This window comes from Labrus bergylta, chromosome 2 (genome assembly GCF_963930695.1).
Source record: "Labrus bergylta chromosome 2, fLabBer1.1, whole genome shotgun sequence".
Lineage (NCBI taxonomy): Eukaryota > Metazoa > Chordata > Actinopteri > Labriformes > Labridae > Labrus > Labrus bergylta.
The window spans coordinates 10907583-10932257 of NC_089196.1; the positions used below are offsets into that span (position 1 = coordinate 10907583).

The 24675-nt window shown below is 40.8% G+C and overlaps 2 protein-coding genes across 4 annotated transcripts in view; one reads left to right on the plus strand and one right to left on the minus strand.

Moving 5' to 3' along the window:
- trpm6 (transient receptor potential cation channel, subfamily M, member 6) lies at positions 1-19280 on the plus strand. Of its 3 annotated transcripts, none has more exons than XM_065964513.1 (40): positions 30-152; positions 1135-1380; positions 1527-1606; positions 1830-1868; positions 3106-3295; positions 3561-3774; positions 4154-4278; positions 4826-4997; positions 5101-5275; positions 5412-5535; positions 5622-5694; positions 5914-6014; positions 6155-6289; positions 7212-7265; positions 7435-7569; positions 8043-8314; positions 8545-8773; positions 8991-9143; positions 9477-9596; positions 9766-9894; positions 10041-10292; positions 10387-10561; positions 11477-11591; positions 11682-11878; positions 12007-12139; positions 13411-13849; positions 13985-14636; positions 14784-14878; positions 15068-15170; positions 15304-15350; positions 15449-15513; positions 15608-15633; positions 15754-15804; positions 15923-15988; positions 16140-16438; positions 16553-16587; positions 16740-16945; positions 17065-17116; positions 17231-17343; positions 18255-19280. In XM_065964513.1, exons 2-40 carry the CDS (start codon positions 1363-1365, stop codon positions 18311-18313), a joined length of 5718 nt encoding a protein of 1905 aa, XP_065820585.1. In that variant the 5' UTR covers positions 30-152; positions 1135-1362; the 3' UTR covers positions 18314-19280. The 3 variants fall into 3 exon arrangements, with proteins under 3 accessions (XP_065820581.1, XP_065820585.1, XP_020488652.2); XM_020632996.3 differs by having other exon boundaries at positions 33-152; positions 16553-16635; XM_065964509.1 differs by lacking the exon at positions 1135-1380 and having other exon boundaries at positions 1-152; positions 16553-16635.
- Positions 18886-24675, minus strand: part of rorb (RAR-related orphan receptor B) — a 22556-nt gene continuing 16766 nt past the window's right edge. Inside the window, exons 6-10 of the mRNA XM_020632995.3 lie at positions 24418-24550; positions 24150-24257; positions 23862-23972; positions 23564-23676; positions 18886-23414 (exon numbers count right to left, since the gene is read on the minus strand). Coding sequence (XP_020488651.1) covers positions 23250-23414; positions 23564-23676; positions 23862-23972; positions 24150-24257; positions 24418-24550 — 630 coding nt within the window. The 3' untranslated portion in view covers positions 18886-23249. The remainder of the gene's footprint in view (positions 23415-23563; positions 23677-23861; positions 23973-24149; positions 24258-24417; positions 24551-24675) is intronic.

Below are 24675 nucleotides of genomic sequence, written 5' to 3' on the forward strand. Positions count from 1 at the left end.
TGCTTGAGAAGGCTCCCTGCCCTTTGGACCGGCGGCTGATAAAAGGCCAGTGTGTCCTTGTCAAGGGGGAATAATGACGTGATGGATTTTGAATCAAGATAAATGTAAATGTTTGCATACTAAACATTGGTTAACTGAAGCCCACGAACATGGTAAGTTATGCAAAACCATTATATTTTATGAAGTGAAAATGCCACCTTCTTTCTTGCATGTGCGGCAAAGAAATCGGCTTGTGACTTTTTTTTTTATCATGTAACGTCATTATCTACCTTTAGTTAGGTAAAGGTTGGTTAGCAAATCTCTACATGCGGTTTCACTGTTAGCTTCAAGTTCTCCTCGGAGTGGGCGTACCAGTTAAAGAAGTCGTTGATGTAGACTGTAACCATCAAGCCCAGTTCAATGATCCAACTCTGATATTGGAACTTTTATTTCTCCGAATTCAGTTTTTTGCGACTTGAGGGAGTCTTCACGTGAAGTATACCTGTTGGACTAATTTTTCCGATTTTTCAGACGTCACGTGAATGCAATGTCAATAATCCATCATACTTATATCAATTGATTTGATATTTGATATTTATAATCTGTGTCTGCTATCTAACCAGAAACTGGTGTTGTCTGAAAGGCTGAATGTAGTAAAGAGTAGCTACAATATCAGTGGAGCAGAGACAGAAAATTGAAGTACCTCAGTACTGTAACTAAGCACAGTAAAGAGTCATTGAAAAGCTCGCTACCAATTGATATCTTGAGCAGAAGTGCCTCACGTTTTCCCACCACTTTAGTAACTCAATGTTAACACCCAAGTTTTTTCTACATTGCAATACAACTAACTATGAAGACTGTTTAAAAGACCACACAAAGCAAATCATCTTAACTTCATTGCTTTAGTTGTTTTCTTAGTCTTGTGGAAAATCTTACATACAGCAGAAGAAAACTGTGAATGTACATGTTAAACATATGAGGTTAAGTGTCTCCAAAGAAATGTTGGCTATTTCTGGTTTAAACACTGTGAGCTACACCAGCTACACTTAAGAACCATGTTTAGTGTTTACACAGATTGGCCCAGTGAGGGAGCGCACAGCTCTCAGGCATGTGTACTAATCTCAGGAAGGGGATGTGTATGTTTTCTTCCAACAGTGCTCTATATTCAGCCAGGCCATTGTTAAAATTCGCTGGGAAAGGGAGCAGACCAGACCTTGAAAGAGCAGGGGAAACATGAAAAGAGACTGTTTACTGTGACGTTTAAAGATAGGATGGCTGCTGTAAACCTTTCATCTCATCTGCGGATTTAAGAGTGCAGTTTCCTATGACTGGGTGGACCTACATTTGTTTCATCTTGTACAGTAGGCGGCTGCCGGCACTGCAATGAGCTTTACTGAGAAGGTCATTGATTCCATTTTCTTCATGAACAGTGTTTTTTTTTAACTGACTAGAATTAGCTTGACAGTGTAGCTGAGAGTTGATTTAGCACTTGGCATCTTCACTTAGTATCTACGAACTGTAAATGAATGTTTTCCTCCTTATTCCAGTCACGGAAGGCTTGGATAGAGGAAACCTTCTTCAAGAGAGAGTGTGTGAAGTTTATTCCTTCCTCTCGGGACATACACAGGTAAACGGAAATCATTGATGAGCTTCCAAAAACCCTGTAAAATACTATTTTTTCATTAGTCTCAAAAGGAATACAGGACAGTATATAGTTTAATATGAGCAGCAGTGGTTGGAAACATCCTTTTTCTTTTCTGAAAACAGAACTATTTGGCTCTCAGCCCTTCCTTCCAGGAATAGAGACCATGTGGATTCTTTGGTAATGTGTAATTTCCTGTTTCTTACAGATGTATTCCAGTATGTCAAGTATGCCAAAGCTTGATCAGGTATAATTTCTTAATTATGTATTTCTGTGTGTCTCTACATCTGAAACTACTTTCTTTATCTACACTCCAACCCCAATTCATAAGAAGTGCTGATTTTATCTTTTGGATTTCCCCTCCCCCTTATTTGATCATTTCCTCCTGTTGCTTTCTGTTTAGTTCCCTCTTGTGTTGGTCATTTTAATGTTTTTGAATGCTGTAAAAGTGTACTGATTGTTTTAGGTCTCACAAGATGGATTAAGAAAAGCAATATTTCCAACATCTTTTAGTGTGTTGCAATACTATATAAAAAAAATCAGAGGTATTGACAGTGAAAGAGATGTCCAAGTTAATGAGACGGGTGTGAATTTAGCGGGCTGTAAACTTTAAACACAATCTAATACAGAGACGTCAAAGGGAGGTGAAGTGGAAGGGAGGGAGACAGGAAAGCAGGAGGGATTGAAGCACTTACCTTGACCTAAATGTGCATGGTGGAGGCATGTCAGGTGTAAATTATACCACACAGTACTTCTTTGATATCAGGTGTGAAGCTATTATTATTATTATTTCTTAATATATAATGCAAGTTGTGTAGTTGACTTATCGGCAGAGATGTGAGAGTAGCATCGTCATGAAAATGCATCACAAAGTCCTACAAAATAAATACGCATGAAAATAGACAGAATGAAGTTAGAAACCCATAATGATAAAAAAACAAAAACAATATAATGGCAATGATGAAAGTAGGATAAAAAAATGAAGATAGAATACATGCCATAAGATGAAACTTCAAACCTTCTTCTGTAAACAAATCATTTGTTTAAGATGAAAGATAAAATACATGGAATGCACAACATTAGGAAAATTAAACCAGTCGGATGGATTAAAAATGATGTAATTTAAAATGCACACATATACGTTTAAGACAGTATTTTCAAAGGAGAGCATTTGTGCATAACAACAAACAATGTTTCCATAGCCTGAAAACAGAAAAGGCATATTGAGATAAAGGCTCAAGTGAAGAGGTAAGTTTTGAGCTCCTTTAAGAGTCATTAAACCAGCTTGCTCTCATGCTATCTACAGGTAGATTGCTTAAGAGCGTAGCGTTATGACGCTGTTTCTGGGAATTTCCCCAAAAACTAAAAGCGGATGACTGCAAAGTTCTTTAACAAATACATAATGTGGTCGTGGATGATGTGTCTATGTAGATACAGAAATCATTACCTGCTTTGTTCTCTGACAAAATCTTTCCATTGGCCAGATGTTGTTGTGGCCGCCTGATAGGGGAGCACTCATGGGGAGAGACCCTTTGTCCCATATCCCTCCTCCCTGTTCCTGGACAGGACTTGGAAGAAGAGTGGTCCATAGAGCTCCACACCAAAGCGAGTCCCACAAACGCCTATGGGACTGTAGACTTTCAGGACACTGCCACACGCGTCTGCCGAGCCAAGGTCTGCGAGTCTACAAACTGTTCTGTATATATGTTTCTAGGTCAAATGAAAACTCTTTACCAAATAACCATACTAATCAAAAAATAGAGGCAAATGTTTAGAGGGTGGATGTGGTGAACAAGACCGGGATTTACCTCGTGAATGTTGCATACGCCAGCTTTGGTTTTGCCTTGATGGAAGATATCTTCTTGACATATCTTCTTAAAACTTTAGTCACTTCACAGCCATACGAGTAGTATTTTAGTTTTCCATGATTTCTCTCCAGTATGCCCGTGTGGCTGTGGATTCAAAGCCAGAGATGCTGCTCCAACTGATGCTGAAGGAGTGGCAGATGGAGAGACCCAAACTACTACTGATCGTCAAGGGAGGCTCAGAAAACTTCAGCCTGCCCCCGAAAGTAAAGCAGGCCTTCAGCAAAGGTCTGATGACTGCTGCTCTGAGCACAGGGGCATGGATACTCACTGATGGCATTAATACCGGTAGGTGTCCAAAAAGCTAGATCCTGATCTAGTGTTTGATATTTATCCAGGTAAATGGCACGATGAGACGCAGTGAAGTCCGTGTTGGTCTTCATGTGAAACAGCTAAAGAACCCCATGTTTTGACATGCCTCTTTGATTTTTACTGATGTTATCATTTACATTTTTGAAGTGGATGTATATGCTCCCTCTTTCTGTTCTAAAAGTACTGGTCATTGTCTTGGTCTGTGTGACATTAACATGCTCATTTAATCTAAAGGGTGAAGGAATGTGCAATGTTCACTTGTTTGCAGATTTAAGTTGCTACTCAGCTATATTGTGCTTGATGCCTGTCTTGAGTCTATGCATTTTAAATTTGCTCTTCTTCAAATACTCTCTAGGTGTGTCAAAGTATGTGGGCGAGGCAGTGCAAGCATTTGGAGGTCACGACCTGAGGAAGAGAAACACAATTGGCATCACACCATGGGGAGTCATTGAGAACAACACAGACCTTATCGGCAGAGATGTGAGAATACCATGAGCGTACCATGTCTAAGCATGCTTCACCCCTTAAGTCCAGTTTGTTTGACTTGTGTGAGTGCTCCGATCCGTGCTAAAGCATGGTACACTCCCGTGGCCCTGGCATGCTTGGAAGAGGTGTGCTGCGGCACGATACAGTTCATGCACGAGCACAAGCGCGGGTACACAACGCCGACAGCCTTCATTGTGGAGAAATCCAAGAGTGTTCCGGCTGTGTCTGACAAACATGACTCAAAATAAGCCACAAAGTCAGTAAAGTAGCTGCAATGTACGTTATGTATAGGGAGGTCACACTAGTCCTGGAGCAGTGTGAGTGCAAGCTAGCGGGGGGAGAGGGGGTAATCATGCTACAGCACTGTACGGGACAACTTTGCCTAGAGTGAGTGCGCCCTCAGACCTTGTGTTTTGTTGAATGAGAGTGCTCCAGTTTGACGAGCAGTACTTGTTAATTATCAAAAGTTTCCTTGTGCTTTATTTGGCTTTGATTCGCTCCTGGCTGGTTTTTGTTGTGACTTTAACTCACTGTGGTTCAGGTTTTCAGACCTTACCAACCGATGGGGAACCCCTTGAGTAAGAGGGCCGGTCTGAACCGTTTCCACTCCCACTTTCTGTTTGTGGATGATGGAACTCTGGGAAAACATGGCTGCCAGCAAGGCCTCAGGAGGAAGCTGGAGAAACACATCCGACAACAGAAGATACACCCTCGTGAGTTGTGTGTGTGTTTGTGCAATATTTGAATGAAGTGAGAAAGCAGAGAGAGGGGTTCGATGTAACTGATGTTATTTCTCCTTTTCTTCCTTCATTGTAGGACTGAACCAAGGAGTGCCTGTGGTGTGTGTGGTGGTGGAGGGAGGGCCTACCATTGTGTCCACAGTGTTGGACTATGTAAGCAATGTGCCGCCTGTTCCAGTGTTTGTGTTTGAGGGATCGGGCAAGGCTGCTGACCTGCTTGCCTTCTTACACAAGCAGACGTCTGTTGACAGGTATGCAGGCTTACCTTTGTGATCTACATCAATAGATCTAAACGGTGGACCTCATTGTGCATAATGAAACTACTTTCAATAGCACTAATTAGTTTTATTGAGAAACAAATAAAACATGTTCACTGCATTTTTACAGACAGTTGGATGCTGACATTAAAGAAGACTTTCTTGTCCGGATTGGAGATGTCTTTGGCGTGGAGGGAGCAGAAGCCTCTCAGCTCTTCGATCTGCTCCTGCGGTGTATGGACCACAGGCAGTCTGTAAGTGAAACACTGTTTGGAAATAAGTGTGTTGTGATTCAACGCATAAACTACTCACACAACTTCAATATGTCTCTGAGCAACAGATAACCATCTTTGACTCAGAGTCAGAAGACCAGATAACACCGGATGCAGCAATTTTGACAGCTACTCTCAAGGGTACCTTTCTTTTTTTCCCCTTAGTTATGACAGTTGATGTTTTTTCCAGCAGACATTTTGACATGTCATAACAGAAAAAACACCAGTGTGTGAAACAAGCAATCAGGAATGTATCACCTGGACTTTTTCTGCTCAGACAAGTCAAACCTTCCGCTGTGAAAAAGCTGTTTTAAAGTCAAGAATGTTTGTTTGGTGTTACTTGTTCTATGTGATGAACAGGAGCAAAGGTCAGTCCAGCAGAGCAGCTGAGTATGGCCCTAGCCTGGGATCGGGCTGACATTGCACAGAAAGATGTCCTTGTGTACAGACAGCATTGGCAGGTGAGAATGTAGACGGAATGAATTTAAAACTGCAAGACGTTGTGTAATGACATGCTATTACTCCACACACAAGAAATAAAGCACGTTCTCTAAATCTTATGATAACTTGTCTTATTGTTCCAATTGTGTGCTTCATGTAGGTGGGTTCCTTGGAGCAGGCCATGCTGGATGCTCTGGTGATGGACCGGGTCAGTTTTGTCAAACTGCTGATTGACAACAGCATGACCATGAAACGCTTCCTGACTGTAGATCGCCTGGAGGAGCTCTACAACACGGTCACTATAACAGATTGAAATCTTAGTACCCAACAAGTATGAGACTATTGAGACCAACATGATACCCATTTAGAATGGAAAATGAAATAAAACCTTTTTTTTATAGAGAGTGCACCAGTGATTATAAAGATTATTTAATAGGTAACACTTTTATAAAGAGTCAGTGTTCTACTACACGTGCTGCAGACAGTGCAAAGTAATATATATTCTATAAATGACACTCTTTCTAAACACCTTTCATATTCATTGATAATGTTATCTTTGACCGACCTGGTCATATCAGACAACAGATATATCAGTAGGGCGTTGTTAAATATCTACTTCTATTGATTGTGACACTCTTTCTCCTTCAGTCTTATTTTCTTGGTCTAGAATAGAAAGTCAAACAAACCTTTGTCTTAATGAAACCTTTGTTCATCTTGCTTTAATACTTTTTCTTTAGTTTACCCTCAGCTCATACTTTACCACATAAACTTCTTTTTTTTTTAAACTTTAGACGCTCAAATGTAAAACATGTGGCTTTGATTGAAATCACAATTGTGCGCTGTAAGTTGTTTTCCACCAATTATTTCTGTACTTCCTGGTCAGTTGCATTCAGAGTATGGTTCCAGTTATTGTTTTAGGAGGCCTCTGAGATAACAAGGCTCTTAATCATCAGTAAACTCACACTTGGCATTCTCCACACTGTATTTATCTTTGGAATATTAAAGCTTCTTTACTTATTCATTACTCTGAGATAATAAATCCCCTCAGCAGCTAAGGATCACAGAGCTGCTGCTGAATATGAAATATGCAACTGTGCTAAAAAGGAGTGGACCCTCCCCCTCTCTTATTTGGTCTTTGGTATTTTTCAGTTAACTTTTCTATTATTTCAAAATGATTGTCTATTATTTCAAATTTCAACATAACTATCTCTTCACAGCCTCAAGGGCAAACAGGCCGTTTCCTCCACCACCTTGTAGAAGATGCAAAACAGGTCAGAAGAGATGATAAGATCAGCTAAAATCACATGAGTACAAATGCACGTTACAGAAACACTGATTTTATTGGCTTTTACAAGGATATCAAGCTGCATTTATTTACAGTGTAGGTTTATACACATACTGTTATTCATTTACTGTTTCTGTGTTTTTGTGTGTGAGTAGACTTCCCTTCCCATAGGTCACCGTCTTTCTCTCATTGACATGGGCCTGGTGATAGAGTATCTGATAGGAGGAGCGTATCGCAGTACCTACACAAGAAAACACTTCAGAGCCGCCTACAGCCGCCTGCAAGACAAAGTAAGCAGCGAAATGACAACTCTTTTTTTCTCTACAAATTCTTTTGATCTGAAAAGGGTTTGACTTGTGTACTCGTTCTTTTTTTGACGTTTTTATAAGAGGGTACATTCAGTGATACATTCTCCAATATTTGAATAAGCGGTAGTATTGAAAAGAACTAAAGCTCTATAAAAAACAACAGATCTTCAGTCATATTATAACCAAAGGTTGCTGAGAGCAAAAGAAAGTGAGCACTGCTTATAACGCACATATTAGTTTGAAACTTTTTTAATTTGAGCATTTTAGAAATTTTGGTGTTTGCCAACAAGAAATTGCCCAGCATAGAGCCTAATTTTCTATTTTTGTTGCCCTGGTATTGAAACATGTATCGATATCATGTCATTTTTACCAGTATCATATCTATGTTAAAAATTCTGGTGTTTTGTCAACTCTACTTGCATCTTTTTCTTTTTCTTTAACTTTTTTCCGACCAGGAGCAAGACATGTCACCTGAGAGCGGTCAAGAGATTACAATGAGCCCTGACCTTGGTGACTCTCCACTTCTGGTGCCCTTCAACTTCAACGACCTGTTTGTGTGGGCTGTTCTTCAGCAGCGCCAGCAGATGGCACTGTTCCTTTGGCCGCATGGAGAGGAGGCGCTTGCACGGGCCACCGTGGCCTGTAAGCTGTACCGCTCGATGGCCTTTGAGGCCCGGCAGAGCACCATGGACGACAACATTGCAGAGAGATTGAAGACATACTCACTGTGAGAGTATTTATGTTATTATCAGTTAACCCATAGGGACAATTAATGCAACTTTTTAAGGTTTAGTAGCATGATTAAGAACCCAATTAGTTACTTTGACACTTAGCATTAAATAAGTTTAGTCTCGTATGTTGGGAGTACATCTTTGAAAAGCTTCTTTTATCAGTTTTTCAGATAAAGCAAGTCTGGGTCCTGAGTTTTTATGATTGCACCTGTGTCCTGTGTCTCAGGGAGTTTGGTCAGCTGGCGGTTGATGTGTTGGACTGCGCGTTTCGTCAGAATGAGCAGATGGCCATGAAGCTGTTGACTTCAGAGATGGAGGCATGGAGCCACTTCACCTGTCTGCAGATGGCTGTCTCCTCGTGTCACAGACCATTCGTGTCACACTCGTGCACACAGACCCTCCTCACAGATCTTTGGACGGGTTCGCTCAACATGAGGAAGAACTCCTGTTTGAAGGTAAGCACTGTAAACACAGTGAGTGTTGTTGGTCACGCCAGATGAAATGAATGATATACTGTAATTTGTTACTCTTTTAAATTATCTAATAGTTGTTATGATGACAAAGAATTATTTTAAATTGTAAAGAATAAAAAACGCTGTATAAAGATATGATAATGAATCATTACAGTACTGATGTTTTTAGTGAATCATTCGTTATCTTTTTTCCTTTCAGATCATTTTGAGTCTTCTTCTGCCCCCGGTCATCTTGTTACTGGAATTTAAAAGCAAAGCTGAAATGTGCCACGTACCGCAATCTCAGGAGGCAATGCTGTTTGGACTTGACTCTGTGAAAACGGAACCAGCCCATGAAGGAACTGATAACACGGTAAAGCAGATTTCAAGCAGTGGTGACCAGCCCTTAAATCAAGTGTCTCAAATGAATTATGATGTTTGAAATGCAAAGTTTAAATTAATGTACCTATACACAGCCCGTTCAGAACAAAAGTATATATGCTATAAATATATGTATATACTGTATATATACATATATATGTATATATATGTTAACTTTATACTCCATTCTCCTCTCCTCTCCTCTCCTCTCCTCTCCTCTCCTCTCCTCTCCTCTCCTCACCTCTCCTCTCCTCTCCTCTCCTCTCCTCTCCTCTCTTCTCCTCCCCTCTCCTCTCCTCTCCTCTCCTCTCCTCTCCTCTCACAGGGCGGTCAGGATGCAGAGCGGGGCCCTTCTCCTCATGGCAGGCTTCTCGGTCCTGTGTCCTTGATTAATTCAGTCTTTGATTTCTACACAGCTCCTGTTGTCAAGTTCTGGTTTCACACAGTGAGTTGTGTGCATGTAACTATTCCTCAAACTTAAAGCTCTCGCAGAAAGCACATCAACTTAAAAACCAATCCAGTTTTATGCAGTTATTGTGATGTTTGATTTTCATTTTTCCTATCTCTGCCTGTTGTACTCTAAATTGTTTCATTGTCTTTTTGTCCATTTGAAGATCTTCTACTTGGCCTTTTTGATATTGTTCTCCTATGTTATTCTGGTGAAGATGGGGGAGCGACCCAGCATTCAGGAGTGGCTTGTAATAGTCTACATCCTGTCCACTGCAGTGGAGAAAACCAGAGAGGTGAGACAGCTTATAGAGAGAGAGGTGTGATCTTCTTTATTTCTCTTTATTTAAAGTAATCAGCACAAAAAAACTGTCTTTTTTGACAGATCACTACAGCTCTACTGCATATCAGACTAAATTCAAAATGTTTCCTACTTAATTAGGTACTAATGTCTGAGCCGAGGAAGCTGAGCCAGAAGCTGAAGATCTGGTTCTCAGAGTACTGGAACATATCAGATTTCATAGCCATCCTCCTCTTTCTCGTCGGACTGGGGATGCGTTTACTTGCTGAACCGTACCGGACGGCAGGTCGCATCAGTTACTGTATGGACATCATCTTCTGGTTTGTCAGGTTGATGGATCTGCTGGCAGTCAATAAGCACGCCGGCCCGTATCTCACCATGATCACTAAGATGGTGGGTAGATTCTGTACACTATTCCTTGGAGAGGAAAGAGCGGAGAAGGGTATTTTTAGTCATCCATCTCTCTCCTCTCACTGTGTCTGTTCAGACCAGTAACATGTTCTTCATCGTGGTGATGATGGCGATTGTGCTGCTGAGCTTCGGGGTGTCCAGGAAGGCCATCCTGTCTCCAGAGGAGGAGCCGTCCTGGAGCTTAGCCAGGGACGTAGTCTTCCAGCCCTACTGGATGATATATGGAGAGGTCTACGCAGGAGAGATGAATAGTAAGTGGTTCAAGACAAAAGAATAGATACTTTATTTTATTTTATTTTTGGTCTTTATTGGAGAGACAGTGGATAGTGTCTGAAATCATGGAGAGAGAGAGAGAGTGGGGAATGACATGCAGGAAAGGAGCCACAGGTCGGATTTGAACCTGGGCCGCCTGCTTGGAGGACTGCAGCCTCCATACATGGGGCGCGCGCATTAACCACTGCGCCACCATCGCCCCAAGAATAGATACTTTTAAAAAAAGTGTTGATTTAAAGCAGTACAGTTGAACCTTGATGACATTGGTGTTGTCCTGAGTAAGTGGTGGCGTGGTGAAAGTCAACTTGTCCCGTGTCCTTTGCCATAGAAACAGAAGACTCAGGGGAATAAAAACTTTGTTAAAGAAAAGTGAATCATGGATCTGAAGTAAAATCAAGGCAAGTCAGCCATTAAGTCTCTCATCATTTCAGGTTCATCTTACTTGACTCACCTTCATGAATAATGTGTGTTCAGAGGCTGTTGCATTGTTTTCCAACCAGGGGTCCTGGAGGGGGTGAGGGTGCACTTACTAGATAGTTTATACAAAAGGTCTTTAAGTAAGAACTAGTGAGTATAGGTCTATTCTGTGGGACTTTTATCAATAAAACAATCAACATGATATTATATGATATATATTTATATTTATCACCGTTAGGGTCCTGGAGAGGGCTGAGTTTTTCTTGGATACAAATAGGGGGGCTCCAAGACATTTATTTAACATTTTCATTTAGATAAATGTCAGTCAAGTTATTATCTCTTGCTAAATGAGGCCATCATTAGGCCCATAAGTATTTTTGACGCATGTAAAAGATTCAGTAAGCAAGATTTGCTCATTAAATGTTTAAGAGAGTGCGTGTGTTTGTGTGTTTGTGTGTTTGTGCATGTGTTCACAGAATGTGACGACGGTCGTCCATGTTCGCTTGCTTCCTTACTCATTTCACTCCTCCAGGCAGTCTACATGTTCTTCCAGTACATCATCATGGTCAACATTCTCATTGCATTTTTTAAGTAAGCATGGTATAACTAAATACTGTAATAATGGAGGATCCCCAGGAAACAGTGCTTTTATCTTAATGATTATTTGATTCAAAATTGCAGCAACATCTACTTTGACATGGCATCAATATCCAGCAAGCTGTGGAAGTACAACCGTTATCGCTACATTATGACCTATCAGGAGAGGCCATGGCTGCCTCCGCCCCTCATCCTCCTCAGTCACATGGACCTTGGTTTGAGAGCCATCTACAGGAGATGCAGAGGGAACGCTGAGCAGGAGGAGAGAGGCCCTGGACTTAGTGAGTACCACAGTTTGAATGAGTGTGGATAGAAAACTGATTCAGCAGAATTATGCACATTATATCATTTAATTCTCAGCAAGCGTCAAGAATTCTTTATCTTCTCATGTCTCACCTATTGTCCCCAGAGCTTCTCCTGGGCCACGAGGGTCGTAAGAAGCTTCATGAGTTTGAGGAGAAATGTGTTCAGGCCTACTTCCATGAGAAGAGCGAAGATCTTCACAGCAGTCAGATTACCAGGATCAGGGCCACTGCTGAGAGGTTGGATTTATAATTCTCATAGATTTTCTTCCTATAAAGGATGACCCTACAACTCTGTATATACCTTCTGCAGCGGGTCATTTTGCCTCTCCTGAAAAATCAAAAAGGGTAGTTACTCTCTGGCCTGGATGATGTCATTGTGATAGGCTCTATAGATTTGAGCTTACATTAACACTGAGTTTTGACAAGAAACTGGTAGATGTATTTGAGAACGTCTTAAAAACAAAGATAAATGTGCTCTGCTGCTCTTCAGTGTACCAGCTGGTTTTTGATATAGCCAGTGGGAGGTCAAACATCTATGTCCAACTCCAAACCTAAACATTCATCCCACAATACTGTAGCTCCAGTTGTTATAATTCCACAACATTACCAGGGTGTTTAAGTAATCTGGGTAATACATAATGCGTTATTTCAGAATTAAATTAATGAGAATAGCTCAAAATAAATGTAACCATTACAGACTCAAAGTCCAGATAAATGATGGGACAGGAAGTGATATTGTTTATGTTACAGTTATGGAAGTTAACTGTCATTTTACAATCACCTTATTGTTTTTAACTGGGTGTGTAATAGACTGAAATAACTCATGTCTCTGTATGACCTACTAAAGTAAAAGAGCCTGTCAGAATAAAAATGCACTGATTCTATGTAATATCTTTTTTTTAACGTCTGAAGTAACTGACACAGGGTGGGTGTCTGACAAACAGAGTTACAGTACCCCACTGTAACTTTCTTTGTTGACCTTTTTTTTTTTTTCACAGTAAAAATTCAAAGTGAGTTCTTTGCTTGACTATTAAAAAGGAAGCAGGTGAACTTTATTTTTGGTTTAATCAAAAAGACAACTACTAAGTAACTACACAAGTACAGGACAAGATCAGCAAAGAGATAAGATGTGGCGTTTTACTTCGATAAACTTAAAAATATTTATATCAAAACAATGGTCACATGTTAGTTTCTAAGGAGATAAGCTGGAGCCCAGCAGCGGAGGTCATATTTCAGCAGCGGTGCACCTCTGCTGCTAGATTCATATAGGGGAAACACTGCTTCTTTGTAAATATGTTGTTGATGTCACAATCTGTTGTTTTCCGGTGACACACAGTGCTATGTTGCTTTCAGTCCCAGTGTGACATTGGTAAGAGTTTATTGTTAAATAATGGGGACAGCTGTGATATTGTGTATACAGCAAGAAAAAAAAACACATGCAACAACTTTTTTAAAGTTAAGTAAAACCATTTTTTATAACGGATAAGTGTTTTTATTTATTCCGTCAGAGCAGAGGAGATGTGCATGACCGTTGGGGAGGTCTCTGAGAAGGTCAACTTTGTTCAGGACAGTCTGTCTGAGTTGGACTCTCAGCTGGGTCAACTCCAGGACCTGTCTGTGCTGGCTGTGGACACCCTCACCCTGCTGTCTGCGTCCAACAGCCTGCATCAGGAGGGTGCACGCCTGGCTCAGTGTGGAACTGTCATTGCATCCCAGCACATCCCCCCTCACAGCTGGAGCCTCCCATACAGAAATGGGGCAGAAAGTGGTGTCCTTAATCTGCGTGGAGCGATGGCCAAGTCATGTAAAAGTACCCCACCGTCTTTACTGAAGGGTGTCACTCTTGCAGGGAGCAGACTGGCATCACTTGAGGGTCGTGTCGGAGTCAGAGTGAGCAGGGGAGGTAGACAAGGACACACTGTGGAGGGGGAGGAAGGAGCAAAGGAGGTACTTATTGTTTAAAAGCTTTGATTTCATTGTGACTGCTAAAAGAAAATTAATAAAAACCTGTGAAAGATAACTAGTAACTTCTTAACTTTAGAATATTTTGTGTTACTCATATTTTCCCTCTTGGACTTGCAGTTTGCTGCTGTTGAACATCCCGGTGAGAATTGGCCTGAGGGCTCTAAACCTGCATCCCATACCTCTCTCTCTCACTTTTACGGAGGGGGAGTTCATCCTGGTGGTTTCAGGAGTCAGACTCCCTGTGAGTCCTGTGGACCTTCCCACTGTGGTTCTCCTTTTTCTTCCAGAGGCTTGGAGTCACCGCATCATAAACTCTTGACATGTGACCCATACCTGTATCCAAATCAGGAGGAAACTTCTGTGGAAGAGGAGGTGGAAGAACGAGAGGAAGAGCAAGAGCAAGAGGAGGAGAGGAGACAGCTCTCCGGTATAGAAGTATCCAGAGCCTCAAGCAAAGCCCTCCTGTTGTCTGACCCTCGGGACATCTCTGAGGGTTTGGTAAATCCTGCATTTTCTCAGTATGATATCATACCAGGTTCTCGGTCAAGACCCATCAAGTCCCCCAGGCAGGCCGGTCTGTCCAGAGACCGTCCTAACGACTACTGCAGGTCCCTGTCTTCCAGTGTGGAGAATATGGCTTTCTCTGGGGTTCCACGCAGTCAAATGGGGGGATCAGTTTCCTCTCTTAATGAACCAATGAACAGAGAGAGTTTATCTGGTGGGAGGACTTTTAGGGACGACACTTTGCTACGATGCAGCAGGAGCAGAGGTATTGTTGTGCTTTTAAATTCAGGGGTTAGACAACATCATTGTTTATGATTAATGTGTGATTGGTAACTAGATAAACTCAATGCATATGCCTTAGCTGATGGGGTTTACTTTATTTCATCAAATCATGTTCGTTTTGTTTCTGCAGAGTGGTCCAAATCCTCAGACTTAACTCATATCAGCTGCAGAGACAAAATCCAGAACAGGAAGACGGTGAAGATTCAAGAGAGCAGTCCTGATGATGTAACGTGACACAAGATGTCTTCTTCAGAGTATACTGTTTAGACTTGCATGATTGATTTACTAGTCAAATGCTATCAGGGTTCAGTAATGATTTCAAAATAGTATGGATCATCAAACTGAAACCTTTACGATATGCTTTGTTTCACCTGCCTGAAATGTCTGCGCTCTCTTCACATGTAATGGAATCAGGGAACCTTGCAGTCCCATCTGCCTGACGCCTGCTGGAGAAGGTACAAGAGACTGAGGGGAGAACGTACATGTTGGTCGGCTTCAACCAGCCTCAGTCTGCTCAGTAAGAACCCCCAGTCCAATCTAAATCAAGTACATGTATTTTTAGAAATATATAATGTAATCTATCCATGGTGTGGATTAAAAGACAAGGAACAGAGAAGAAAATGTGAAATTCTTTTCCACTTTTGTTTTAGACTTTGAACCATTGGATCAGTTGCAGAAGCAAGTGTTTTCCCATCAGGTAAGTCTGTGCCTCACTGTGCGATTATGCTGTAGTAATTGGGTAAATGTATGATATGTGAGTGAGACTGGCCTGGTTATCTTTGCTTCGACCTTCAGGATGTGTGGAGCCCCACTCATTCAGCATGGAACAGGTTGGCCAAATCAATGAACAGTAGGTCCTCGTAAGTCTGTTTTTCTGTTTCCTTGCTATTATTTAAAACATTATAAAACCCTCATCAATCAATCCAATATGTTTTCTTTGTGTTTGTTTTGTAGTTTACAGAGTGGTGTTCCACCTGAAGGTATTTCTAAATGTTCACATATTTTTTCCGATACATAATTTGTTCATTCCTTTACTATACATTCAGTACAATGTGAAGTTTTTTCAGTTTTTTTTTGTATCTCTCTTTTTCTCACTTTAGTAAAGAGCTCTTCATTCCAGTCCACAGACAATTTGTATCCTCACTATTCAGGTATTAATATCATATGCAGAAGTATGATTAACTGGAGCTGGAAACACATTCGGTGCACTAGATAAGTCGTATCAGCTCCTGTGTAGTTGTGACCTGTGTTGTGTTTGTGTGTAAACAGCTATGGAGAAAAACAATCTGATGAGACTGGCTCACACCATTCCCTTCACTCCTGTTTCCATTTTTGGTAACTCTGTAGTTTGATATCACATTCACCTTTTTTCTTGTTTCTTACTTTTGTTTTTCTTTCTTTTTTCTTTTTTCTTTTTCTTTTCTCTCTGTAATTTATTATTATTTTATTTGACGCATTTCTTTGACTGACTTCCTTTTTACTGCAGGAGGTGAAGAGGTGAGCATTTACTCTCTGGAAGAAGTGCCCTCCGACTCCAACACTGAAACTAGCACTGCCTCATCCTGGTCCTCACAGGGCCTGTCTGCTTTACTGCAGCCCCTCTCCAGTGAAGAGGGCTCTTTGGATGGGGGTCTGAGGCTGGGTTGCAGGGTGTTGTGTACCTGGGCAGAGCAGGATGTACTCAGACCTGGTCTTATATACATGGTCAAAGCCTTCAGACCAGAGGTGATTCGTGCCTGGAAGAGGTACTTCCATGGTAGCACCGAACTGCAGCTTTGTTTAAGGGTGAGTGTACCTTAACTGTGCACATATGTGGGCAGTGGTACCTGTTTAGTTACATGTTGACGTTTATGAAATAGCTTTAACTTCATGATACCTTTCTGTTTGACATCCCTGCAGGAGATCCAGCAGCAGAAAGCAGCCCAGAAGTTGATGCAAGTATTTAACCAAGTTAAACCTGAAGATATGCCCTACTCTCCGAGGTGTGTGTGTGTGTGTGTGTGTGTGTGTGTGTGTGTGTTTTTTTCTCTGCTACATTTATGGAGTGTGTGTCTTTTCATGTTCTCACTGTCTTATCATAAAAAAGGTTTCTAGATGTTTCCCTGGTCCTTTGGCATTCAAATGGCCAGTGGCTAACTATTGAGAGGAACGTGTCCGGAGACTTCAGGAAGTACAACAACAATACAGGAGAAGAGATCGCCCCCTGCTGCCCACTGGAAGAAATGCTGCTAACTTTCTCCCACTGGACTTATGAGTACTCATTCAGAGAGCTTCTTGTGCTAGACATACAAGGTGGATTCCTTTATTTTGGTATTATATGTTGTTTTCTTTGTATGTGTGCCTGTACAAACGTGAGTTGTTTAGATTCCATTATCTTTTGTCTTTATTTTTTAATGCGTTGTTTTTCAAAGGAGTTGAAGAGGTGCTGACGGATCCAACAGTCATCATGGCGGACGACCAAAGGTACAGCAACATCAGGCTTTTTGATTACATCTGGTTTCAGAAATCTTTTCTGCTGAGTTAAAAAACTTAAAATGAATGTTCAAACAGATGAAGGGAGTTTTGACTCTGTTACAGTGGTAGCAGGGGAGAGATGCTTTTTGGTCCTGATAATCTTGGAGTTGCTGCCATCAATGGATTCCTGCAGAAACACTCTTGTGGTGCCTGCTGCCGCAGACTGGGCCTATCAGGTCAGACATTTTTTTCCAGAAATGTTGATAGTTGGTGTGTGTGTGTGTGTGTGTGTGTGTGTGTGTGTGTGTGTGTGTGTGTGTGTGTGTGTGTGTGTGTGTGTGTGTGTGTGTGTGTGTGTGTGTGTGTGTGTGTGTGTGTGTGTGTACTCGTGTGTGTATGCTTAAGAGTGAGTGAGTGAGAGTGGGGGATTGAGAGTGTGGGTGTTGACATTGATAAACTACATTATAACTACAAGAAAACAGATTTTTGTCACTTGCTTCCCTTTGTGTATACAAAGGATTTTCTTTTGTCATAAGCGTTTTTTTTTTCCTCATGCACGTACGTCTATGTTTGTGTATGTCACCTCTGTGTCGTCTCTCAGTAGGCCAACGTTGGCTCTGAGATAAATCCCCAACAACTTCAAATGAAGACAACACGCACCAACAGCCAGCTAATTAAGCCGCTAGTGTTCGTTTATTTCTAAAACAACAGTAGTGTTTTCGAGGCATGGGGGTGGGCCCTGCTTTGTGCGTTGTGCTCCGCGGCCTTTGATTACGTATTAATCATGTCTTTGTGCTGGCGATGTGCTGCTGAGACATTAGCTTTGATTAGCTATTAATTAACGTCTCTGGGTAGGCACGATACTGGCATCTAGAGGATAACTGCTCGGAAAGAAACTGTGCTCAAAAACAAACAAGCCCAGCAAACAAACACAAACATTCAGACACACTTGTTTTGATATTTCAAAGGTGTGTTGTGTTTCCTCTTCCTCTTCTTGTGTCCTCTCCAACATTTCTCCAACAAATCAAACCAAATTATTCATGCCGAATGTGCGGACTTCCTCCCAGGCCTGTCAGTATTCTCTTTCTTGTGGTAATGCTTGTGTTATTGGAGCGACACATCGCTAACTGATGTTTCTATTGCTCAGACTTAAGGAAGCGCTCGGACAGCTGCGGGGCAGAGCTGACATCGGGGATAGAAGAATGAGATGACGATGAAACCGGGATGTAACCGTTGACCCTGGGAGTAGGAGAAAAGGACACATGCACTTATACATGCACATGCATAGATACATGTCTGTCTTAACACACACACACACTGACATATTTTCTCACAAAATACTTCCATTGTGGGTTGTCGGGATTTCTTTGCAGAGGAAAAAGGCAGATAGAAAAGTGATACCTGAACATGCACAGTCTGTGACTGGGCACAGAAGATTTCATTGTGTTTTTTTTTTTACTTGGGATGTTAATATATATTCTCCCAGGGAGAAAAGTAATTTATTTCCAGAGAAAGGGAGTCTTGCATATGTTTTAGTATATCATACATTTTATATTCTAAAGTTTTATTATCATACCTGCTTTTACAGGACCACGCATTCACAAACATCATCTGTTTTTGCACTTTGTCTTTTTGTAAGTATTTTTGATATTGAGACACAGGTAACAACTTATATCTGCATACACTTGTTCTTTATGGATTATTGTACCAAAGATCATATTTTTTAGGTGTGGTAAAATGAAACAGTGTAAATGTGAGACAAAAGAATCAGACAGAAATGACCCATAAAATTTCATTTATTTTTTTTTCTCCCCACAACAAAATGTCTACAAAAGCGATAAAATATAGAATTTAACAAAAATCACTTCAGACCTTCACATTGTATGTACATCTCAAAGGAGGACTCCGTAAGGGCCCTGCATAGCTCTGAACTTCAACCCTCTCTGATCCATCATGTGTTGGGTGTTACTCTCTCTCTTTAATGCAAATGGATGCTTGCACACACATACGCATGCACCCACACTCATTCTCATGTGAAAATAAAACAAAACTGCAGAGCTCCTGAATTTATAGTGGAGTCAGAGTTCAGAGTCCAGCAGAGTCCTCTCTTACCAACAAAAAGCATAAAATGTAAAAACGGTTTGTCTGAGTAATTAAATACATGTTCCTTGGATTTCCCCTTTTTTTGATTGGTTCCTCAAGTGAACTCGCACAGTAAAGCTTCTACACCTCACTCTGCCAATCCGTCCTCTCCTCACTAGCTATGGCACTTTGAAAAAAAAAAGAAGACAAAGTCTCATTTTATTGTATTTTTTGTTTTGTTATGTAAGTCCTGTGTAAAAAGAGTCTGTAACAAGAGCACCTTTAAGGTTTCAGCTACAGATTTGCTACATTTTGTTTTATTTGCTCTTGCTGGGATGCAAAGACATTCTAGACAATAAATTAACAATTTTCAACACTACTCCAATTGCACGCATGTGTAATGCATCAAGAAAGTTTACAAAGCATTGGTAGAGCAAAGATCATGTCATTCTCTCTCTCTCTCTCTCTCACACACACACACACATTCTCACTCAAATAGGGTTTCTCAGGCAAAGGGAGGAGGAGGTTTGGGTTGGAGTGTATTCGTCTAAGTGTAGGAAATGTATTTCAAACCAAGTTTATTAAAAATGTTTGCGCACTTTGTCCAAGCTGTCACATAGTATGACAACTATAATTGTGCGCTCTGCGATGACAGTCTATGTTGATGGAGTGGTAAAGGCGTATGATGCGTTCAGCCCCTTACACTGAACAGGCTACTCCATAACATTCAGAAGAGATTACCCGCCCCACATCATTTCCAGGTTAAGGGTCTCTGATCCGGTTCAATAAGGCCAGTTCAGAAAGGGCCATTCACTGACTGGTTTATACCAACTCACACATTCAAAAGTTAAAAAATAAAAATAAAAAATTCAAACTGAACAAGAAATGTTAAAATGGTTGTGTATAAATAAGAGCAATTTATTCAAAAATTCTTTCAGCTTGTGGAAAAAAAAACTTGCTTTGAACTGACTGAATTGAGGTGGAATTTGCCCTAAAAACCCTTCTCCCACCCTGCCAATAACCCCTCCCGCCAAACTCACAATATCATGAGAAGAGAAAACACAAATAAGCCCCAAATGTTTCATTGTAATGAAACGTCATGCAAATAGAACAGAACAACAATAGGCTAATAGTAATAGAAGAATAGTAGTCATAATAAGAACAATAATAATAGTAAATAGTAATAAAATAAAAAATAATCTTACAATGCAAACATGACAATAGTAAATGCCTCCAGTTCTTATTGCTACAGTTTCTTACTTACAGTGTTGCGTTGCCACTCTTTTTTGCCAGCACATCCCCTCTTATACCTCCATCCCACCCCTCTGATTCACAGTCTAACAAGGGAAAATTAAAACATCACACACAAAAACTTCAGAGTCAGAGTTGGAATTCACTGTCCCAGGGCTCGTGTGGTGGCTCCTGATTCACAGCTTACTAGTGGACTTCCCTCTCTGTCCCGAAAGCAGCAAAATGAGCAGTAAACATGAGTGTACAGTGGTGACAAGAGCACACTGACATAAAATATATCTTCTTTTTTCCATGTGCTACGTTACAATGCTTGTCATACAGTTTGGGCTCTAAAGAGATTTGGACAGTGAATTCATGCTCTATACACACATACACACATACACACACTTATCAAAGCCTTGTCTGGGCAGATTCCATTGCCAACATACGTTGGCAGCATATGCCTCTTTTATCCTAAAAAGTAGTTCTATTATATTTTTTTTTTGTAAATTTGCAAAAATATTAAACCCTCTTTTAATGCAAAGTCAGAAAAAGAGCTGCTCCCTGAGAGATGCTGTGTAGTGCATCGAGCCTTACTGAGCAAGTGATTGTCTCATGAGTCACTGGCCTCTGATCTGGGGTTGGGTCAAGGGGAAGAATGAAGGGTCCTATGAATGGATCACAGAGACAGATGGATGCTAGAATTACTGCTTGTTTCCCAGCATTAACATTGTTTTGTTGGGATGACAACAGGAATGATTCGAGTGTTTAAATGTTAATGAATGCACTACTCGTCTGAGTGTGTCCAAGCTTCGATTAAATTGAAGATTTGGCCACCGTGTCACTATTTGAAAAAAAACCCAATTAACCTAGGTCAAAGCTTTACTATAAGTGCAAATATTATTAGAACTCAATTAGAACTTTAAAGATGCAGAAAGGTTGAGTGAAGCAAAAATTGTTGTTTTGAATAAAAACTTTTAAGTGACTGTTAAAAGTATCGTCAGCTGATTTATTTAGGATCAAGAAGCTGAATGCAGAACTGAAAGATCTCATTCAAATAAATGCATCTTCAATTATTGTTCCAAAAATATTTTCACAGTGATAACTACAAAAAAAATAAACAAGGAAAAGACAATCTGTAAGTGCTTATGATGATGGAACGATTAACAAAAAAGCCAACATGAGATTGTCTATCACAACTATTTGTGTGAGTTTTTAATGTGGCTTTAAAGGTCATTGGAGGCTTATCTGCATGTCTTCATATTTGTTAGCAGTGCTTTGTGTTGAGTCCTCCCTCAGATAATAGGGTTTCACATTTAAACACTTCAGAGTCTGTGTTGGAATGAGTGCCATCCATGGAGGTGATTGTTGGATATAATTATAAGATCAAGAGTCAAATATAGTGCATTCTTGTAGAAACTTCTACCCTGTTCTGAACAGCTAGACGTATTAAATGAGGAAACAAAGGAGTAAGATCAAAAAGGCAGTGTGAAAGTTATTGCTTTTTAGAGAAAAGGGTCCTTCATATTCACAGCCTGGAGGGATTGACATCCACGGACTGGATTGTGCAAATAGTGATGAGAGGGATGAGGGCATACAGCACTCATATAGGGTTTGAAGATTGGCAAGTTTTTAGTTGAATTCAAGTTGGTTTTTTTAAACCTTCTTTTGGGTGGATATTGGTCACTTCTTCATTGTGATTTATACCCACATGTCTGAGTATCTGACTAAATCTAGAGTCAAGGTTATTTTCTATAAGAAAAGGGTTCAGGGTTAGGGGAGTCTGGGAAGAAAAAGGGGTTCATTACGAGGTCCTTGTTTCTGATTGGTTGTTTCTGGTTGATTGTTCTAAAGCAGTCCAGCTTTTGTTGGACATAATTATTGCAGCAAGAAAAACATGATTGATAGGATGGCAAATCTGCCAGATTTTCTTTTTTGCAAAATAGAATATTTATGTATATCTCTTCACCTTGAATAGTAGTAGCAATTTTAAATCCTTCATATGCTCTCTTTACATTTGTATACGTTCTCATTAGAAGGATGCAGTTCCTTCTTTACATATGAACAAAATCCAGACAAGGCTTCTATATATCAACAAAACCCGAATTGATTTCTGGTTTTACCCAATATTCTCTTACAAGTCTCAACTTTACAAATTCTGTACACAAGAAACTGTCAAAACAAAATCACATAGACAAGGTAAAGCCAGCCACTATGGACTGCTGTATATTTAAATTAGGACTAACTTATTTTAACAGAACAAGAAGTAATACTGGAATCCGCTCTGTACTAGGAGAATATCTACAATAGCTTCTCTAAATCCACAGTTCCCTCCCCCATCCAGCTTCTTCAAACTCTCAATTTCTTCACTTGAAAATACAAAATCAAACAAACAAAAAAGATTTTTTCAAAGTTAAAACAAATTAACTTACCCATTTTTTTTTTAAAAGATTGACAGCTTAAAATTGTTCCTAGATCTTTTAAAGTCTGTACATTTCTGGTCAGTCAGTTCAGTTCAGGAGACGGGAGGAAGCCCGCTTAGGTTGTGGCTCGAGGCGCATTTCATTTATATATACATTCTTCAGACTGTATCGGTGAACAGGATGGGATAAGTGCTGGACATTCCTAGTATTGTTGGCGATAACTGTAAGTTTCTGGCAGATGAATCCTCACCCTCCCGTCCAAATTGAGGCTCGGGGAGTTCAGTAACATGCGATTGCCACAGTGATGACAACGTCGACATTTCCACTTGCGTCTCGTAAGATGCGGCTGTCTTCATATTTTCTTGGTCCTCTGCAGACGTTGTTTGTTGCATGGGGACCACAGGCAGTCACTTAGGCATGGCCATGGCAGAGTTGGGGTCTGGGTTGAAGAGTTCTTTATAGAGCGGAGGGAAGAGGACATTGACTGTTTCTGGATGGAGCTGCTGGAAGGCCTGAAGCTCCTCAGTATGCAGTGTACACAGGGCTGACAAGGTGGGAATTCGGCTTATCAGCTGCCAGACCAGAGGGAGAAAAAGATCAAAATTAGACTGATAAACTACAAACAGGGCAAGATAAGAGGTGAGTTTGTGTACTAGAATCAAGCTTCTTTTCCTTCAGCAGTGGGCGCTGTCTTGATATCACCTGCCTTCACCTGGCTTACCTTAGCCAATGCATCTTCATCCATGTGGTTCTTCTGCATAATGTGCTGCAGAGCAAAGTAGATCTTCTCCTGAAGTTTCTGGACTTTCCGAGGCTCCATCAGCCACGGCCGATCTGAGTGGAAAAAAGGGAGAGAATTGTTGATTTGGCTCAGGTGGGCTAAACAAAATGGTTAAACTACATGGATTTAGTTATACTCCTTGATGCCTACAAATGTGACCAGTGTCCACACTGCTTAGCACCTTGATTCAGTGCGCTTTGTGCTGATATTCCAAAAATGTAAGGGAATGTGCACTGACCTGTGGAAATTAGTACAGCAGCTGAGAACAGAGCGATCTCCTCCTCTGTCAGCTGCAGGGAACACAAACTCTTGGCAAAGTCAAACACCGCACTGACTAAGTCATCACAACCTTGGAGGGAAACAGAAGAGGAAAAAAGGGCAGAGAAAAAAGAGAGATTTTCAGTACATTTATTCTGGTCATGTGTGCACAAAAATAACTCAGTCTGGAGGTGTTTCATTTAGTCTTTATGCATACTACTTGTCCCTGATTTATTCCAAGACAAATGCACAGGCAGTAATTTCTTACCCAGGGCTTTGAACATCTGCATGCCTCCGTACTTCCCTTCAAAGAGGACAGTGTTGTTGAGAGGGTTGAATGCCCTGCACATCCGAACCAAGACTACCTCCAGACAACCTGGAAGATCCATGGAGACAGATTGGGATCATTTTCAAGGCTGATACACAATTCAGAGGCTAAAAAATAAGAAAGCAAAGGACCTTTTCTTTTGCAAAGCTTCACTCTCTGGCCTGCAACAAGACAAAGATAATCATGAACAGTTATTAAATGAACGTACCTGATTTGAGCAGTAGGATCTGGTCATTCTGGCACAGTTCCATGAACCCTGAGATGCGCTTGGCGAACTCCACTACATACTGGATTGCATGGGTAATCTGGATGGCACACTGCTGCCACAATACGTCCCGGGGCTAGAGCCAAAAACACACAGTTTAGGGTTATATGGACTGTCCTACAGTAGTTATATTCATGTCTGTATGTGAGTCTCTTGCCATCGCTCTCTTACAAAATGCTTTCACATTTATCAATGCTAACC